The sequence below is a fragment of the Erpetoichthys calabaricus genome, chromosome 5, assembly GCF_900747795.2.
Source record: "Erpetoichthys calabaricus chromosome 5, fErpCal1.3, whole genome shotgun sequence".
NCBI lineage: Eukaryota > Metazoa > Chordata > Cladistia > Polypteriformes > Polypteridae > Erpetoichthys > Erpetoichthys calabaricus.
In genome coordinates, this window is record NC_041398.2 from 95,821,003 (window position 1) to 95,842,480 (window position 21,478).

Consider the following 21,478-nt stretch of genomic DNA (forward strand, 5'->3'; position numbering starts at 1 on the left):
TCAGAGAAACGTATTTACCAAAGACCAAAATTAGAGCTCTTCCATTTGTTGCAAATCCCTATTTTCAAAGGGTACGAGAAACAGTTCTTGCATACTCTAAGCATTAAGTGTGCAAAACATGTACAATCCTGTCATGACGGGGGTCATGAGCTGGCACAAATGAGCCCAGTGCACTCATCCTCTGTCCTAATCCAGGTCTTACCCTTGGATCTATCTATAGACACCCACACCCATCATAAAGCACTAACCCACTTCACAACTACACTTTGCTGCTAACAGTTAAGGCCACTAGCACTGGAGTGTACGGCAGTTGCCATGACTTTTGCTGGCAATTACACATCTTGGTCCTATCCATGACTTTGTCCCATGACATGCTACGTGGGACAGTGGGAAGTTTGATGTGAATTCTTTGAAGTGGTAGATCCTAGTCAGACAGTTCTGAAGTTTCTCCTAGAACATGGACCAGGAATCCAATTGAACACAAATAAGTGAAGAGGCATAACAAGTGGTATCTCTGAAAATTTCCACTGCACATGACTGCAGCAATAGTGTATTCAACCACTTTCCCACACCATTATACAGATTGAATATTGAGTAACCAGCAATCTCCCTGAACCATCAAGACACTTTGCCAAAAGACCATCATTTGTGTCTATAGAAAATTCACCCGACTGGGTTTTGAGTAAACTGGTATGAACACCATGAAAAGGAAATGGAGGATTGGAGTCAGCTCAAGAAGCTATATCAGTCTAAACTGAATGGACAAATATTTTGTAACTCATTTTGTTGCATAAAGCTGAAAGGTTGTGTGACTATGAATTATATCTGCTTTGTCAAAATGATAGTATTTCTTTAATAAGACCTTGCAAGATGCACATTGACTTGACAAGAAATAGATTTGTAATGCTATTAACAAACCTTATAAGCTAAGCAACATAGCTTACAAATACCTTGTTCAACTGCTTGCAATTATTTTACCAACTTCAGTGAAAGGCAGTAAACAGTCAGGCTTTACTTACCCGCTTATCAATATCCCCATGCTGCAACTGAACAAACCGAGCACTAATGGCAGCAATATAGCTCTGCTGATTAGAAAAGGCAACTCGCCCAGCCCCTTTAGGGTACTTGAGCTCTGGGTCTGTATCAATTCCTGCATAGCAAACTCCACCATAAAGACGATCCATTATCATAGCCAATTCAACTAGAAGAAAAGAGGAAAAAGGACTGTAATCAGGGAAGATGACTGTTATGTAATTTGTTATATTTCTTCATAACTGTGGATGTGACTTTGTGGAAATACTTCATTTTCTCAGTTGTGGTAGTTGTATTAATTCTGCCATTCTTAGACAAAATATACAAAAATGTATAACTTAATTGTTATATTATATAACAGTCAAGGCAATAGATACAGTCATATGAAAAAGTTTGGGAACCCCTCTCAGCCTGCATAATAATTTACTCTACTTTCAACAAAAAAGATAACAGTGGTATGTCTTTTCATTTCCTAGGAAAATCTGAGTATTGGGGTGTTTTCCAAACAAAGATTTTTAGTGAAGCAGTATTTAGTTGTATGAAATTAAATCAAATGTGAAAAACTGGCTGTGCAAAAATTTGGGTACCCTTGTCATTTTGCTGATTTGAATGCATGTAACTGCTCAATACTGATTACTTGCAACACCAAATTGGTTGGATTAGCTCATTAAACCTTGAACTTCATAGACAGGTGTGTCCAATCATGAGGAAAGGTATTTAAGGTGGTCAATTGCAAGTTGTGCTTCCCTTTGACTCTCCTCTGAAGAGTGGCAGCATGGGATCCTCAAAGCAACTCTCAAAAGATCTGAAAACAAAGATTGTTCAGTATCATGGTTTAGGGGAAGGCTACAAAAAGCTATCTCAGAGGTTTAAACTGTCAGTTTCAACTGTAAGGAACGTAATCAGGAAATGCAAGGCCACAGGCACAGTTGCTATTATACCCAGGTCTGGCAGGCCAAGAAAAATATAGGAGCGGCATATGCGCAGGATTGTGAGAATGGTTACAGACAACCCACAGATCACCTCCAAAGACCTGCAAGAACATCTTGCTGCAGATGGTGTATCTGTACATCATTCTACAATTCAGCGCAATTTGCACAAAGAACATCTGTATGGCAGGGTGATGAGAAAGAAGCCCTCTGCACAAACAGAGTCGCTTGTTGTTAGAAAATGCTCATTGAGACAAGCCAGATTAATTTTGGAACAAAGTACTTTGGACTGATGAGACAAAAATTGCGTTTGGTCATAACAAAAAGCGCTTTGTATGGCGGAAGAAGAACACCGCATTCCAAGAAAAACACCTGTCTACTACTGTCAAATTTGGTGGAGGTCCCATCATGCTGTGGGGCTGTGTGGCTAGTTCAGGGACTGGGGCCCTTGTTAAAGTTGAGGGTAGGATGAATTCAACCCAATATCAACAAATTCTTCAGGATAATGTTCAAGCATCAGTCACAAAGTTGAAGTTACACAGGGGTTGGATATTCCAACAAGACAATGACTCAAAACACAGTTCGAAATCTACAAAGGCATTCATGCAGAGGGAGAAGTACAACGTTCTGGAAAGGCCATCACAGTCCCCTGACTTGAATATTATCGAAAATCTATGGGATGATTTGAGGCAGGCTGTTCATGCTCGGCAGCCATCAAATTTAACTGAACTGGAGAGATTTTGTATGGAAGAATGGTCAAAAATACCTCCAACCAGAATCCAGACACTCATCAAAGGCTATAGGAGGCTATATTTGCAAAAGGAGGCTCAACTAAGTATTGATGTAATATCTCTGTTGGGGTGCCCAAATTTATGCACCTGTCTAATTTTGGTATGATGCATACAGTCATCCCTCACCTATCACGGGGGTTACGTTCCAGAGCCCCTCACGATAGATGAAAATCCGCGAAGTAGCGACCTATATTTATTTTATTATTTATACATATTTTAAGGCTTTATAAACCCTTCCCACACTCTTATAAACCTTTGTCACTCTCTTGTTAACCTTTCCCACACTCTTATAAACACTTCCTATGCTCTTAAACACTTTCTGCATTCTTAAACACCGCAGACCAACACTGCACAATGCACGCAGCGATCAGACGTCGATGTGTCTGCACTCGCTTTGTGAAGGGGGGCAGCTGAACTCACGCTGAGCAGAAATGGACTTTGTGCTGCTTCTGCCAAAATGCCTGCTTGTCGCTCTGCGCGTTCGGAAGGAGGAGGAGGAGTGGGGATGTGTGAGGGCTGAACGCACGTTAGCTCAAACCCCCCTCCCCGGAGGTGCAGTACGCTCCTGCCACTTCGCATTGTCAAGGGGGTGGGGAGCTGAATGAATGCTAAGGAGAAGTGAACTTTGTGCTGGCTTTGTGCTGCTTGTCGCTCTGCGTGTCAATAATTTAAAAACCTGTACATCACCTATTTTCCTGTCTCACTGTCTTGTCTTGTGTGAAGTTAAAATGTTTTATAATAGTGAGATGTTACTCATATCCTTAGCCCGACATCCACATATCATATGTGTTAACAAAGTGTGTTTTATAAGTTTACATGTGTTTAAAGCATGTGGGATGGGTATTTTAAGGCTTAAACTATAAAAATGTTTATTTATATGGTCTTACAATATCGCGGATTTTCTCCTGTTGCTGATGGGTCTGGAACATAACTTCCGCGATAGGCGGGCAATCACTTGTATTTAAAAACCTGCGAAGTCGTGAATCCGCGAAAAGTGAACCGCGAAGTAGCGAGGGATTACTGTATTGCATATTTTCTGTTAATCCAATAAACTTAATGTCACTGCTAAAATACTACTGTTTCCATAAAGCATGTCTATATTAAAAGGAAGTTGCTACTTTGAAAACTCAGCCAATGATAAGCAAAAATCCAAAGAATTAAGAGGGGTTCCCAAAGTTTTTCATATGACTGTAACAGACAATTTTACACATACATTTTAACTGTAACATTTTATAAAAGTGTTATAATATAAAATGCAATTTCTAACAATATAATAATATAAAATATAATATATAAAAGGTTTGGTAATATGTATTGCATGTGTATTGTCTTTAAATATTAGACAGCGCTGTATCACAGATAGATAAACATGAGTCAAAATATAACCCTTGATTTTAGCCTTATATGCTCAGAGGAATATTTCACATATTTTCATTCTTTATTTTCTTCCACTTCTGATAATCCATAGTTAATTATAGTACAATAATTACAAAGCACAAATAGACCAATTAAGCATGTGAGAGCGGAGTTGGACTGAAAACTGTTGGACCACTGAACAAAGAAGTTCTATTTGGACTTGTGCAACTTGCTTAGCATGCTACTAAAAAGAATAATTGCAACAAACTAAAGAAAGAAACACAAATCACATTTTCTTTTGTTTTGTAGAAGCTACATTCAATAGCATACATTAGATGAAGCAAAAGCTGGAATAATTAAACTTACTGTATCTATGAGCCTTCTAATTCACAAGTTCAAATCTAAAATTACATTTAAAAGTATCATCTCTGTAAACCATTTAATTTACAACTACATATATAAAATTATACATAAAGAGTGCTTAGTTTACAAATGCAACATTTATAATAAATCAGTGTACACAAAATACCATTTTGTATCATTATATTACACACAGCACATTTCTTTGGATTGAAAAAAAATTTAAATGGATATCCACATACCTGCTCTAAGGGGACGGGGAACTCCACCAACAAAAATGGTTTTACGGGGATCCAGAGGTTGTGAGCCATCCATTACAAAATCACTGTCACTAAGGTTCCATGGACGAATCTGGACCTGGGTACATTTAAAAATAAATTACTATATATTCTATTCTGGTTAAAGTGATTTTGTGCATGCACATAGAACAACAATATGAGGGGTATTCAATAATGTATCTACTCGAGTATCATGTACTTGTGTTACAGATCTAAACGTGTCACTGGAGATGGCATACCACACATGTAGTTTCAGCTCGTTTCATAGGAAGCACTCAGAAAGAAAGGATGGCAAACACATCTCTACCTGCGAGTCTATGAAAAAATTGACAGATTGGGAGCATTGTCAAAGGAAGGGAAAGAAATATAGGAAAGGAAGAAACCAAAAGAAATTCATAAGAAGCTGCATATGGTGGTGATGCACCTTCGTACTCTAAAGTGATATTTTGGGGCAAGCAATTTAAATGGGCAGATTTATGCCATACACATGAGGCCATTAAACAGAAACACTGTTGGGAAATTGTCAACAGGCATGTTGCTGCTTCACCAAACACACCATACCATCCCACAAATCCCAAAAATGGAAGGCTGTTATCAAGTAATGTGGCTTCATAGAGCTTAATCATCCATCGTACACTGCACTCCTGGCCTGCAGAGATATTTTCTTTTGAAATGTAAAGAAATTTCTACATGGATGGTAATTTTTCACATGATAATGACATCAAGGAGGCAGTAACGAGTTGGCTGGAGGACCAAGTGTGTTTAAGTCAAGGGGACTGCACTGAAAAATAAGGAGGTGAATTTGACCATCAGATGTTATTTTCATAATATTCAGGTACATAAATTATTGAGCACCCTTCATACTTAAAAAAGGACAACAGCATAAATATACTCATCGTAATTTTTTCTAAATAAATACAACGCAAGTTATTTAAACAGTACCAACTTGAGGACAGAGAAAAATCATTCTAAAATAAATGTGATCTTGATTCTAAAAGACTACCTATCTGAAACAGAAACATACAATGAAAACCATTTTCATTTTAAATTTGCATCTTTGCTTCTTCATTCATTTCCTTAATAATTCCCATACTTTTTGAGCTACACCTTTTAAACCGGTAGTTATGTCATGCTATTAAAATATTGTTAAAACATTTTTTTCAGTGATACCTTTTGCTAAAGAACATAGGTAGCAAATGTTGTCTGGAGGTATATAATAATAATAATAATTCTTTGCATTTATGTAGCGCTTTTCTCACTACTCAAAGCGCTCAGCAATTGCAAGTTAAGGACTTTGCTCAAGGGCCCAACAGAGCAGAGTCCCTTTTGGCATTTACGGGATTCGAACCGGCAACCTTCCGATTGCCAGCGCAGATCCTGAGCCTCAGAGCCACCACAATATACCTTATTCAAACTTTACAGTTATATTATAAGTATGTTATTAAAAGAACGTTTTAATCTGCGGAGAAAGAAAGAAATGTTGCCAGAAAGAAAACACTACCCCTCCATACAGTAACTTGTGCTTCCTGCCACCTCTGAACTAAAAGAACACTGACAAACCCTACACATACATATTTACAGTAACTGATAAAGATTATATATCACTGATGCCTCCTTTATTGTGACAAGATATCAAGAGACCAGTAATCCACCAAAAGATGCATGCTTCCTGTAAGCAAGTTATAATAGCCCTGCATTTTGTCCACCCTGCTTCCTCTGCACAGATGATGCTTCCAATCCAGACCTTGCAAGGATCTGTACTCATTATAGACAGTCTACACAGACTGATGGGCTGAGAAACAATGTCAATCAGGAACAGTGAAGTGAGATGTTATGCATTAATCCTAATATGTCATCTCAGGCCCCTTCTTCAGGCAAAATGTAACACAGATGTAAACACAGGGAACTCCAGTTTCTGTATTACATCTTGCCTGAAGAAGGGGCCTGAGTTGCCTCGAAAGCTTGCCTATTGTAATCTTTTTAGTTAGCCAATGAAAAGTGTCATTTTACTTGACTTTTCACTATATATTTTTTTTTTCATTATGTTCATATATGTGTATACTATAGTTAGTGAACATTTATAATAAATAATTCAAGTTGCATGTACCTTTCCAATGTGTTTCAAATATGTTTAGACAAAATATGAAAAGGCTACTCATGACTAATTCATAGTCCATTTGCTGTTGTTATATTAGTTACCTAGCAACTGATTATTCACTGCCCATTGATTTGTGTGACAAGTAAAACAGGAAGAGTAAGGATCATTTCACAGTAATTTACACCAGTTTTAATCATTTAACTGAGGATTTTTTTTCTTTAATCACAAGCAATGAATAATGACTTCAAGACTTGTTAGGATATACCATTCAAACTTACTTGTTAGGATATAACATGTAAAGGTTTATAAACAGTGAATAGATTAACCAGCACTGGTCACTTTGCATAGCCGGTGCAGGTATGCATGCAATTTCACACATACTGAATTCCTGTGAAACTAGAATTTATAAGCACCAATCGTTTAATTTATGTATATCTGATTTTTTATTTTAAGAAATAAAGGTCCAAAAATGATGTCATCCCATGGCAGCCTAATGGTCTATGTATATTATTATTATGGTCAAAGTTCAAGCCTAATGGCTGCTTTATTATGTAAACTGAATTCAAAATACTGTAGCCAGAGTCCCAACTTGAATCATAATCAATGATCAAATAGCCCTGTCAACATAAATGGCACAACAATGCTGGGTTCCATGTTTAAATATCAAATTAACTTTAATTAACTGACATACCTATACATTCCACCAAACCAATTTCTGATTCTGATTACTCAACCCATATCTGCCTGACAGATACCTGTAATTTTCTAAAGGTGGCCATATCATTATCCCAAAGCCTTAATTTCTAACTAATGACAAAACTTCTAAAATTTGTGGCTTTCAGTAACCTTCACCTAGGGACTTTCTGGAATGTTCTGTAAATATTTATATTATTGGAAACCTACCTTTCATCTCTGATATATTAGATAATATGTGTTTATTTTAATCTCTAACTGACCCTTGCTTACCTGATGATCTGAAGCAACCTCAATTGTGCCAATTGTTTCCCAAGCATATTGTCTGTTCATTATCTTGTATTATCAATTTGTCTTTAATGTTCTGGAGTCTTAGTTATTTTTTTGCTTTCACCTTCATTCTTGTGTGCTGACTAAAGCATCTTGTGATGGTGTGTTGTGTGAAATATATCATGAAAAATACATTTTGATTAACAGATTAAAATTAACCTTAAGATCTTACAAATAAAATAGATTTGTGAAACAATGATTCCCCTATACCTTTCTGTAGAAATATTGTCTTAATATTTGCATGCATATTTTATTCCAATTTTATTGCAACAAGAACACACTGGCTGATTTGAATCACAGCTATGACTTGTTAATGGATTTCTGTCATAGTTGTAGATTATCTAAACAAACAACATGTTGGAGCAGATGGATGATCAGACACATACCTGATACCAAAGTACCTTGTGTCAAAAATCAATTATAAACTTTTTTCATCTGATCTTAGGCCATTTTTCCTGAACAGTCAGAAAAGAGAAGTGCTGACAACAACTTATTGCTACTTGTTGGTGAGATAACTCAGATTGAAGCCTTGGGTGTAATGTTTGCAGATTTGACTGAAAGGAACCAGCAGGCCAAAACTGTGGTAGCTGCGGCAGTAGCCAAAGTGAGGTACCATGAATGGCTGGCATTTGGTGAGGTCAATGAGAATGACCAAAAGGGTTCTGGCAAACCGTTTGATAATTTAGGATAGGTAGGCAGGAGAAGGCATGACCAGAAGTCATGACAGTGATTAAAAACCTCCAAGGTTGCAGGGGTGGATAAGAACCACTGGGAATTTCTTTTTGACTATCCCTTTAACAATTTTAATCTCCTCTGTTGTCAACTGGCCATAGTTTATTAATTAATTAATGGACAGATATTGTTGGTTTCCATTTATGTTTAATCAGTTTCTTGTTCTCCAAGTGTTTTAACAAATCTATATTTTTATTTGTACTTTGTGGGATATGGCCGGCCATTCATCCCAGCCATTACCCCCAGGCCGCTAGATGGAGTCCTCCTTGCAACGTGGAGATGCCCCGAATTCCAGCAGGGCATCATGGACTATGGAGTTTTAATACACAGCCCTGCTGGATAACACTGGGGACGCTGCAGGGAGACGCAGAGATGTTTATTTTCCATACAGCCCGGAAGTAGATCCCAGTCACATGGTTGGAAGAAATAAAGTGCTTCCAGGCTGATGAAGAAAAGGAGTTTTTATCTGACTTGGAAGTGTTAACAGTCACATGGACAGAGAGCGAAACACTTCCGGGTCAAGGACTATAAAAGGACTGTGGGAGATCCCAGACGTTGAGCTGAGCTGGGTGGAAGGGTGGCAATGCGTCTAGGAGAGTGGAGGATTGATTTATTGGTTATTGATTGTTATTGTATGAGTACTGTGGAGAGTAGGGTGCTTTGTGCACATTTATTATTATAATAAATAACATTTTGGACTTTTATCTGGTGTGTGATGTATTGTCCGAGGGTTCGAGGGAGCGTGAACCCCCTATCTGTTACAGTGGCGTAGCCAGCAGAATACTCTGGCCGTCGGTTTGGCAGAGGCCCTGTATATAAAAATTTCTGTTAACAGAGAACCCCAAAAAGACAACGTCAGGACACTTAGAGGAGAAAGCGGCAAACTCTACAGGTGGCGCTGCGATATAGTAAGCTTTTCTATACTTCGGTCCAGGATGGGGAAGAAATCAGGAAAAAAGAATGGGAATACTCAAAAGGAGCAGACCCTAAATGATGCAGAGCGTTTATGGACATACCTGACGGGAAGCGAAGAAGACAGGGCAATAATTGATGCCAAGAGGACCCGAGCGTTACGGCAGCGGGATGGCTGTCGGACTTCGGACACACAGGACTACCTCTACGAACTAGGAAAACGCAGTCAAGGTTTGGAGGTATGTGCCGGAAAAACGCCCAATGCACCGGGACCTTTCTTTAATTATTTTTCAGAGGCCTGTCTTCTGGAATCAGACAGTGAGTCGGAAACCTACTTCCTACCTAGGCAAGATGGCCGCTATGACGAGGAGGCTAGCCAATCTAGGACTCTGAACCTTGGAAGCCTATTCAACCAGAGCTATCACATAGACTACCCCGAGGCAGGCTGGGGAGACCAGGACGTCAACAAAGACTCACATGATCACGAAGGTATCGTCCCATTTGCCGAAACAGGACATGTGATCTCTCCTGAAGGATTGTGTGAAGGAGAAGGTCAGCGTCGGTCCGTAGGTGAGGTCGTCGTTTCCCTGACGGAACCAAGCTCCCTGAAGGGGAAGGGGGAGGCAAGCGAAGCAGCGCTAGACATAAATAAAGGTATAGAGGGACGGGATATGACTGAATGGTCCACCGTTAAATTAGTAAAGGCGGATCGTAGTCGGCCAGTAGCGGCACCCCGGACCTCTGCCAAACAAAACTCCAATTCCCAAGAACCCTTGCGAAGCCCATCGGAGCACGTGCCAGGAGCGGGCGTGCTCATTGGCTCCCAGTCGGAAGGTAAGGTTAGGGATCGCCTAAGCCTACCTCCGGCTGAATTAAATAACTCTATGGAAGTGCGGGTACTCGAGAAGCTAATCGAGTCCGTACAGAGTTTCTTGCAGATGCTGACAGAGATCGAGAGCAGGATAAAGGAACTGGGAGCGACGGTCGAAGCGCCGCTGAAGAAGGTAGAGGAATACCTACGGTGATTAGGTCGGAAGTCTCCCGTAATGATTGAGTTGGCGGTACAGGCGAGTTTTACCGGTACCGTATAGAATAAGGGGATGCTGAGTGACATGGGCCCGCAGTTAATTAGTAACGGGTGCCAAGTCAACGCGAGCCCTACAAGGGAGTGTGGAATGATGACAGAGGGGGCGGGGGAAGCACCGATCGAACCGGAGCAGCTGAAAAGTGCTGTCTCCCGGAGCGATGCGGTGCTGAAGATGCTGCCTCATGTCAATTTAAAGTCAAAGGGCGTGCAGACAGTAAAAGGGCTCTCTTTCATTAATAGAGAGACCAAAACTGTGCACAAGCCCCAGAGTAAGCATGAGATCCCAAAAGTAAAGCGGGGGTCTCCTGACAAAAAAGAAACGGGAATAAAAAGCACAGAGGCGGCTATGGAACCTTCCTCAGCGAGAAAAGGGGCAGAGACCGAGTTCCCTGAGTGTTTCCAGCGTCGTAGAGGGAGAATTCCAGGAGGACAGAGGCGGTGTTATGGATGCCGATGGCCGGGCCAAATTTGGCACAACTATCCCTGGAGAGAGGGGGATAAAGTGGATTACAATTATGAAATTCCCCCTAGGTTCTCCAGGGAATACTTCAGAAGGCACAGCCAAGGTCCGACCAGAAGTCCTTCCTGGAGGAAGACAATCTTCGCGGGGCTGGACGCTCCGAATCATAATTCTTCGCTGGGGGGGGGGGGTGGGGGGTGGGGGTGGGGGGAGTACTGTGGGATATGGCCAGCCATTCATCCCGGCCAATACCCCCAGGCCACTAGATGGAGCCACCCTTGCAACATGGAGATGCCCCGAATTCCAGCAGGGCATCATGGACTATGGAGTTTTAATACACAGCCCTGCTGGATAATGTCAGGGCCACCAGGGGACACTGCAGGGAGATGCACAGATGTTTATTTTCCATACAGCCCGGAAGTAGATCCCAGTCACATGGTTGGAAGAACCAAAGTGCTTGCGGGCCGATGAAGAAAAGGAGTTTTTATCTGACCCGGAAGTGTTAACAGTCACATGGACACAGAGAGAAACACTTCCGGGTCAAGGACTATAAAAGGACTGTGGGAGATCCCAGACATTGAGCTGAGCTGGGTGGAAGGGTGGCAACGCGTCTGGGAGACTGGAGGATTGATTTATTGGTTATTGATTGTTATTGTATGAGTATTGTGGAGAGTAGGGTGCTTTGTGCACATTTATTATTATAATAAATAATATTTTGGACTTTTATCTGGTGTCTGACGTATTGTCCGAGCGTTCAAGGGAGCGAGAGCGCCCTTATCTGTCACAACTAGTACTATATTTAGCAAATAGTATAATCGATTAGTTGTATCTTAACTGGGAATCATTCACAGTCCTCTGCACCTACACGCAGTCAAAAATGCTATACATAAGCAAAAAAAACAACTGGAAATAAGAGAAAGGACATGATAATGTGGGGGTATTTTGGCTAATGTGCCTTTTCTGCAAGTTTCATAGGACTGGCAGAGGTGGTGCTTTTAATTTTTAGAGTGTATATTCCAATAACTGAGAGATCACATTCTACACCCATCCTGGGAAAGTGTATGCTTACTGGAACAGACACTCCATTTAACAGTTGGATGGAAACCTAGAAAAACCTGGCTAGCAATGATCAATGTGGTAAAAGAACTCCTTTATTCTTGGAGAGGATATGAGGCGTCACAGGGTTTGGAGATATCCAGTTTAGGAACATTAGGATTGAGGATGATAGTTTCCTTATCCTGGTCAAACTGTGATCTTGAGTGTACACTTGAACAGTTCGTAGCCGAGTTTGGTGTGTTTAGGATAAAAATTTGCACCACAAAATCTGACACCATGATTCCCAGAAAATACTGGGCGACTTTGCTGCCAGTATTGGTGAGCAGCAACCCCAAACAAAAGAGGGTCAGATAACTCAGGGTCTTGTTTATTAATGAAGGTAGTGCTTATCGTGAGATTGAGAAATGATTCAGGGCAAAGACAGTAGTGTACAGATGTTTTACCACACTGTAATGGTAATACAGATGATGTGTCTGCAGACAAAGCTGTTGATATTCTGCTCCATCTATATCCCCATCTTCACTTATGGTCACAAACTCTAGATAGTAAATAATGGTCTAACTAGAGTCCCTGTGTATGGTGGGTGGGGGGGATCACTGTTTATGAGAGGGTGATAAGGTCAGCAATATAGGGGAAACTCAGAGTAGTAACAGTGCTTGTCCAGACTGAGAGGAGGTAGGTGAGATGGTGTTAGAATGTTAATGAATGTCTCTCTGCACCTTCTATGGTAGGTGGACAAGGCAAGACCCACTGGGAAAAGTCTGAGGAGCAGACCTAGGACGCACTGGAGCAGTTGTATCCCTGGTTTTCCTTAAGAACACCTCAGGGAAGTTCTGAGAAAAGTTGCTGGGGTTAGGAAGGCCTGGTCAGCCCATCTCAGTGTGTTGCTACTGCAACTCTCAACAGGAAAAAAAAAAAGAAAATTATGAAGATGATTTTCATTTTATGGGAGGGTTATATTTCTAAATCTTGTATAAAATGGAAAATGTTGTGTGGTTCAATCATCAATACTTGCCCCAAAATACATCAATTTATTTAAAAAATATACATTGCACTTCATGCCATGAAAGAATACAATAATATAAATGCAATGTACTTGTGCAAAGTTGTGTTATTTACTAGGTTTCTCCTTCTTTGTACAGGGAGTTGACAGATGCTCCACTCTTTGTGCATGTTTTAAAAACACTGTTGATTGTTAGCGACCGATGTTGTGTCTGTAGCTGCTGGAAAATTCCTTGGCACCTCAAACCTAAACATTTCTTAATTTCATGCACCACTTTCTTGCTGCTCTCTAGAGAGAGGTCATAATCTGATATTAGGTCTCCAAGATGTTTGGCTGCTTTAAAAAAAACTCTCCAAATCTGAACATTTCACATGAGGAGTACTTGTGCTTTGCTATCATTTTTTTTCCTCCATTCTTCTTCTTCATAAACATTTTACAAGTTCATCCAGTTCTTCTCCTTTACCACCTACTTGTGACTACTGATCAGCAATTCTATTTCCTTGTCACCAAATCTTTGACGTTGCACTTGCCTAGCAACCTGGACTACGTTTTTTTTTTACTGCATTATCAGCTCCGGGCAAATCCCTAAAATCATTAACTCAGTCATTCCATCCATCCATCCATCCATCCATTTTCAAACCCGCTGAACAGGGTCACGGGGGTCTGCTGGAGCCAATCCCAGCCAACACTGGGCACAAGGCAGGAACCAATCCCGGGCAGGGTGCCAACCCACCGCAGGACACACACAAACACACCCACACACCAAGTACACACTAGGGCCAATTTAGAATCGCCAATCCACAAAGTCTATATGGTAAAAGATTTACGGCACTGCATCACACAGCAGTTTTTTGTAAATTGCCTTGAAGCAGCAAATAATCCCCTGATCATATGGGTGTAAGGCACAGGTTATGTTTGAGTGGAGAAAACAGAACTTTAACATTAGAATGCACAAACTGAACTGCCCCAGGTGGCCTGAAGCATTGTCAACAAATAGCACCTTCAATTAGGCTTTAAAGTGGATTTCTTTTACCTTGAGATAGCTCTTCACTTCTGGAAATAAAGTTACAAAACTAGCCCAGAAAAATAGCCACTGTCGCCCAAGCTTTCTTGTCAGACTGCCAGTACACAGGAAGCAGATTTTTGTTCTTTCCTTTCCATGCGTGTGGATTGGTAGCATTGTGCAGTAAGCCAGGCTTAATCATGTGCTCAGCTGCACTGCAGCAAAATAGCAGAGTCACATGATCTTTTCACTGCTTTGAAGCCCAGTGCTTGTCTCTCCAGTTTTGCAATGTATGTGCAGCTGGGCATTTTGTTTAAGTAAGGCTCAGTCTCATCAGCATTGAAAATGTGCTATGGAAGATAGCCATTTTCCTCAATCATTTTATTTTTAAGTCCTCTTGGATAATTTTCACATTTTCTTCATTCATAAGATTTTTCTGCCTAAAATGGTTGTGGAAACATGCAAGTCATTCTTGGCTGGCTTTGAACTCCTTCTCAGGATTAACATCCTCCACAGTGGTTAACTTGAGCTTGTCATAAAGGATAACAGCCTTCTCTTGCAGGATGTTTCCTTCCACAGGTACTCATTTACACTTCATATCTCCCAGCCACAGGATTAATACCTTCTCAGTCTTGACTAAGTTGTATCACATACTTAGCTTCACATTAGCAGTTACAGGGGCAGTGGACAACAGTGCTTCATGGATTTCCTTCTCTCTTATTTTAATTGAAAGATGCTGGACTCATTGGAGCCAGTCTTTTAGCAAGTCAAAGCCAAACACGTTTTCCTGTATGGTCAATATGAAGCACTGTTTCTTTGCTTCAACATCAACAGAAATGAAATGCTTGTGTTTGGGACCCAAACTATGTTAAAATGCCAAACAGCTATTGTTTAAAACATACTAAAATCACTAATAAGTAAGCCAAAATGCAGGTTAGTGTGTATGAAAGCTGAGAAGATATGCATTTCACTACTTTTTATAACATACGATAAAACATGATTTACGGAAGAGCATCTTTATCTAGTGCCACCAGTCTGCATAAGCTGAATGTGCGTAAATAGAGATTCTACTGTATATTGTACTTATACAGTGCATTTCCCAAGCTTACACCAACTACTATAGACTACTTGGCCTTTATTATCATTTAATCCAGTTTTTAATCCTGAATTGGGTGAGTGGGCTAAAATGGTCAGGTGGATGAATGCCTTCCATTATGTCCTTTACATGTATTTACTTAAGTATGCACTCTGAAATTAAATAACGTAACATTTTTGCAATTCAGGACGGAACAACATTGTACAGCATAAATCATAAATATGGAACCAACGTTGTAAACCTAATGTACATAGGGAATATTTGGTGATTATCTGAAAGAGAAAAATATGCATTTGTTACTTTTATAGAATCAGATGTTTAAGAGAGTATAAAGTAATATTAATGAGAGTAAAGCGGGATGTTGAGTGCATAATTTCAGTTGTCAATGGTGTAGGCACATTTATTTTGAACGCAATAAAAGTGCTTTCACATAGCAAACCAAAATTTGCCTAAAATTTGCAAACTTTAGGACAAATGAGTAAAGTTCAATAATGAATGGATGCATTCAGCCAATATCAATTATGCATGTGGTATGCTATCAGCACTCCTTTAAAGTTTTTGCAGGCAAATCACAAATCTCTCTTTTACAAAAGTTAAAGTAGGACAAACTGCCTGAATGTTGCCTGGCTCTCTGCCCTTGTGTCCCTTCAGAATATGCAATATATCCTTGCCATGGCTGACAAAGATAAAAAAGGGCTTTGATTATAATTTAACATTAAATGCGGAGATGTTGTGAGTATTTTGGGGAAAACAAAAACACACCACATATATACAGTACTAACGGCATTACCTGGCTTTGTCTGGAAACAAATGGCCACAGTTTTAGTGCCATTTGTTAATTGGGTGTATCAGTAGAACAATGTAACTAAGTGCATTTTTTGTATACAATTGTACAGGGTGAGGCAGAAAGGACAGACGTCTTTGAAATGGCTAGAACTCACCACTAGGTGGAGTGACAGAGGTGGCGTTAGGTTCGCGAAGTCTTAGCATTTTTTTAATTTTCTTTTTAGTTGAAGCCAAGGAGCCGTGGACGATAGAACACCGTGTTTTTGCGTACAACTGTTTTGTCAAGAACAACCAATCTATTACTGCAGTTCAGCGTGAGTTTCGTTGCCATTTCAATATCCACAGAAATAAAGCTGTTCCTGCTCATAACACTATCCTACGTTGGGTTAAAGCACTTCGTACACGAGGTACACTAATGGACAAAAGACCGCTGGGGGCTACACGAACAGCACGTACCCCTGAAAATGTGGAAAGCGTATGACTAGCCCTGCTGCGCAGTCCAAGTCGATCTGCTCGGAAGCATTCTTCTGAACTTGGCCTCAGTAATCGTTCGGAGCGCTATATCGAGATTATAAACAACTTCTTTTTACCTGAATTACGATGAAAACGTATTCCCATCCGGCGTGTGTGGTTTCAACAGGATGGGGCGACAGCCCACACAGCTAGAGCATCAATGGATGTTATTCGCCCTCTCTTCCCTGGTCACCTCATTTCCAGGTTTGGTGACATTCATTGGCCTCCTCGGTTCCCTGACTTATCCATGTGCGATTATTTCTTGTGGGGTCACCTCAAGGCACATGTATACAAGCATAAGCCCCGTACATTGGAGGAACTGAAGGAAGCCATTCGCGTGGAAGTCACCCAAATCGACAGAGTGATGTTGAAAAGAGTGGAGGCCAACTTCAATGAACACCTTCAGAAATGCATCAATGATAACGGACACCACATGGGAGATGTTGTTTTCCACACTTGATTTTGTCAAATGCTATTTCAATATGATCTCAAATCTTTCAATAAATTTCTTTGTAAGAAAAAATTAACAATTTTGTGATTTTGTAAAAAAACGTCCGTCCTTTCTGCCTCACCCTATATTTATTTATTTTTATCAGAGTCGAACTAGAAATATTAATTCGGTTCAGCTGCTAACTGTTGAACATGCTACATACAGTTCTCGATGGTGTTGGTGGGAAAGAAATTGCAGCAGAATTCCATATTAAAATGGTATTCAATAATATTAAAAATCTGATTTAAAGTTTATTCATTCAAAGCTAAAAACCATTAAAAATCTCAACTCTCTAAAGCCTTAAATTTGTACTGCCTCAGTATACAGTGGATGAAAAGAAAAAAAAAGTTATTAATTACTTTAAACAACTTTTTTCTCCTAATCAAATTCTGAAAAAGAGCATTTCCATCAGCTATAGGGAAAAAAAATCGCACTTCATTCTGTTCAATCATGGTTTTGCCCCATCACTTAATTTGCGATGTTTTTTTTTTTCTATTTTCCCCCTTTTTCCACCAAGGGGACTCCCTTTTCCCCCTCTTCTAATTGTGCTCGATTTGCAACAGGAGACACCTCCCTGACCTCTCTTCAAATACTGTTTATGGGTTGTCAGGGAACTTGAAAATGTAAAAATGGTTCGAAGGCCATAGAGGTTGAGAAACACTACTCTAAGGTAAGTGATGTAATCCACTGAAAAAATGAAATTCTTATCCCAATGTGGTTGAAAAATGCAGCAGTTGGTATCTTTGATGACATGCTGCATTTGTCAATGTTCTTATTTAAATTTTGTGAGTGCTGATGAAGTCGTGTGGAACAGTGTACTGGCTGATGGCAGTTGCAGTCCCCACTTCGGCATTTGCATAAGGTTGCAGATAAGGTGGATCAGTTGCACAAAATTGTCTACACACACAGCCATAGTGCCTGGAAACCACTTGCTATACATGTCTTTTCTGTGCTTCGGTTAATTTTCTTCCTTTCACTTTGCTTCTATAGACGACCCACATACATTTGCATAAACTGACATACCCTATAACTCCGTGCAATCGCTGTCATGCACTGTGGTGAAATGTGAAAATGTGGTGCATTATAATATCTCACTTTTTAGAGCACTAATGACAAATATCAACAAATAAAACAACGTGTCAGGTAATTTTGTTTTCTTCCACAACATCACAGGTGGCGCGGTGGTAGTGCTGCTGCTTTGCAGTAAGGAGACTGTGGAAGACTGTGGGTTCGCTTCCCGGTTCCTCCCTGTGTGGATAGCGCTTTGAGTACTGAGAAAAGCGCTATATAAATGTAATGAATTATTATTATTATTATCACCAAATTTCAATATTTTGAGGTATTTAATTTTTCTATTGGGGGGGATGTACCCCTAAAAACTGATATATTGAAATGTCCTTCCTTAGTGGATACCTAGTGCTCTAGATGTGCCATTTTGCCAAATTTCAGCTTTTTTGGTAAACAGGAAATAGTGTTTTCATTGATAAGTGAGTGAGTGAATCAATCAGTCAACTTTGCATTATGTATAATATATATAAGTAAAATATTTAATATCTAATACTAACTCCAATGCCCCCGCAAAGTGCTATGTGCCGTTGTGAAGAGGGGGGCTGAACGCACCCCAAGGAGACACGGCTGCTCCTATGAAACCCCTCTTAAATGGTGATAAAATGGGAAACAAATTCCCTTTTTTTTTTTTTTACCTCCTCTTTGCTCGATCAGCTGCTGGCTTGCTGCTGCTTCCATGTGATCTGTATTTTGCTCACCTATCCCTAGATTCACCCCCCCCCCCCCACCACCACCACCACCACGAGCACTATGCGCCATTGTGAAGAGGGGGGCTGATCGTAGTCTAAAGAGAGGTAGTTGCTCCTCCGAAACCCATGGTTAACGGTGATACAATGGGAATTAATTAACAGTTTTTTTTTTTACCTCCTCTTTGCTCGATCAGCAGCTGGCTTACTGCTGATCCCGTGCCACGTGATCTGCATTTCGTGCAGTGCTTCAAACGTTTTAAAGTCACTGCTTTGTCTCTCTTCTACCCCAGACCGCCTCAAACACTATTCAAACTCTTTTTGCTGTTCCATTATTTCACTGAGTAATATTTTCCGTTTGTTTGTGCTAATGTGATCTTTACTCTCATTTTTTTGAGACTTTTGAATTTTCCTACTTCCATTATCTCTAACCTGCTCTGCATGTGTATCACGGGACTTGCTTCCAAAGGCTGTAAGTATGAAGTGACTTTCCCGTCTCGCGGGACGAAAAAGTGTCTCACTGTCTCTCTTTAAAAGATGATGTCTCGTCGCAGGAAAAAAAGTCTCATCCCAAGTTTTTTTTTTTTAATAATAGAGAGATTTGATTGAATAATTGTTCTTTAATTCTTTATATTACTATTAGACTGTGTGGAATTTCTATCTGTGTTAAATTTTATTTATTTTTTCTCTCAGGAATATCAACAGAGAAAGCAATATGAAAAAATATTTTAATGTCCAGTGCAATAATCCTGAAAAGTAAACTGGTTAATAAATGTTGTATAATACTTTGTGATAAGAATTTCATTTTGATACTACTTTTGATTCTTTGAACAATGCTTTTTGAAAGGCAGCCAATGAAAAAAAAATGTCACAACTGCTACTGATCAGATAATGCAAAGTAGCGTTTAAGAAAACAGCTTTTACACAGTGTTACCATGTCCATTACCAAAATAAAACCTACATCAACATAAGAAGATAGTATAATGTGCATTCAAAATGCAAATAAATACATTATAATGTCATATAACTTTCCTTCATTAGTGTCAGTTTCCCATGTAAAATCATGGAAAATTTGTCAATGACTGAGCTTTAAATAATCCAGTAATAAACATTTTATTAAATTAAAGCTCCTAAAAAAACTAATAAAAATAATCATATAGCAATTACAGAATAGTATCAATGTAAATATGCTGTATGTCTCAGTAAAACTGTTTGTGCTATTCATCTTGTATAGTCTTGTTTTATTAAACTCTCTGTGTTTTGTTCACTGCTTTCTAACACATGCACAGAACTCCAGTCTCTTGACAACAAGGATATGACATTGCCAGCAATAAAACTAAACTCTGTAATGGAATGCTTTGGTCTAAAATAAGTTGAGATTTCTTCTCCTCCAAAACTGACAATGGTAGAAATGTAAAGGTATGCCAATGTACAACCACGCAGTCATTCCAGCATGGGAACAGAACTGATGCAGATGTGCAGTGAGGAGTAACTTAGGCAGCATATTAAATTATGAGGCATTTATGTCAAAGCCTAGTTAATGGTGCTGTATGAAAGTCATTGTGTAATTAAAAATTTACTCTAGATATGTATTTTTATTTCTGTATCCTGCTTTATTTTATATGTGCTAAATATTTAAATTGTCTTGAACTATGCAGATCTCAGTTATATTTTCAGGCAAATTTCCCATTGGATTTGCCATTTTCAGTTTTTATATGGAAACTAAACTGTTGTAAAACTATTGTCTTATTGAACATATAAATATATGCAGTGTTTCACAAGTGCTTAAAATGAAATGTACTAAAGGCATATTGGGAATCAGGACTAGAACCTAATTTAGGCATGTAACTGTAGTAGATAAAGAAAGCTGAAGAAAAAGGGCATCCACCAACAATAAAAACAGCTTATTTGGGCTACAAATGTAATAATTTTTTATAAGGAGTCCTTGTTAAATTTCATCATAATAAACAGCACAATTTGAGGCACTACTCAGGCTTCTTCTTTCCTCTCTCTATTTCTTAAATGTTTTGTTCTCCAATTTTAACGGTGTACTCCAGTAAACACTCTCTAGCTCTAACCTTTAATTTAATATCATAAGGAAATTTGTAATATCTGAGTAGAGGATAATTCTTTCAAACTTTCATTCAAAAATCTCCTTATGTCATTTAAAAGGCTGTGCAAAGTATTTACAATAATGAATTTTATAGAATCACAGAATCACCCTTTGATAGTACATTTTATTTATCAGACCAATTACAAAAAGATTAAAATGACTGAAACAGTAATTCAGCATTTACAATTACAAACTGCAAAAGGATGATTTGCAATTCTAACTCAATTTATGAACTACTTTTAAACATTTACTTACCGGCTTGTCCTTTATTGTAGGGCTAGAAACACATAGATACAGCTTTCCATCTTCCTCAATGCAAGCATCAATTAAAGCCTGAACAGAACTTTCCTCTTGGAAAAGAAGGAAGGCATAACCTACAAAACCAGAATATTATTGATCATCACTTTCTCTGCATTTAAATGGGTAAGCTAGTTTGACAGCTGCAACTAAAAGATGTGTATTTTTCTGCAAATAAAACTTTGCCATAATGAGTTCTCCTCGTGATCTACTTAATGTCATTGCAAACACTGTGGGCAACATTCATGATCATATAACCATCTAATGCACTTTCCCTTTATACATTTCTGTAGTTTGCAGTGATGTAGC

At 39.2% G+C, this 21,478-nt stretch overlaps 1 protein-coding gene across 2 annotated transcripts in view; it reads right to left on the reverse strand.

Moving 5' to 3' along the window:
• The window catches only part of cpeb2 (cytoplasmic polyadenylation element binding protein 2), a 128,259-nt gene that overhangs the window by 6,690 nt on the left and 100,091 nt on the right, over positions 1–21,478 (reverse strand). For both annotated transcript variants that reach the window (XM_028801801.2, XM_028801800.2), the window contains 3 exons: positions 21,128–21,246; positions 4,711–4,825; positions 1,020–1,201 (listed from right to left, as the gene is read on the reverse strand). In XM_028801801.2, the coding sequence (XP_028657634.2) occupies positions 1,020–1,201; positions 4,711–4,825; positions 21,128–21,246 (416 nt within the window). The remainder of the gene's footprint in view (positions 1–1,019; positions 1,202–4,710; positions 4,826–21,127; positions 21,247–21,478) is intronic.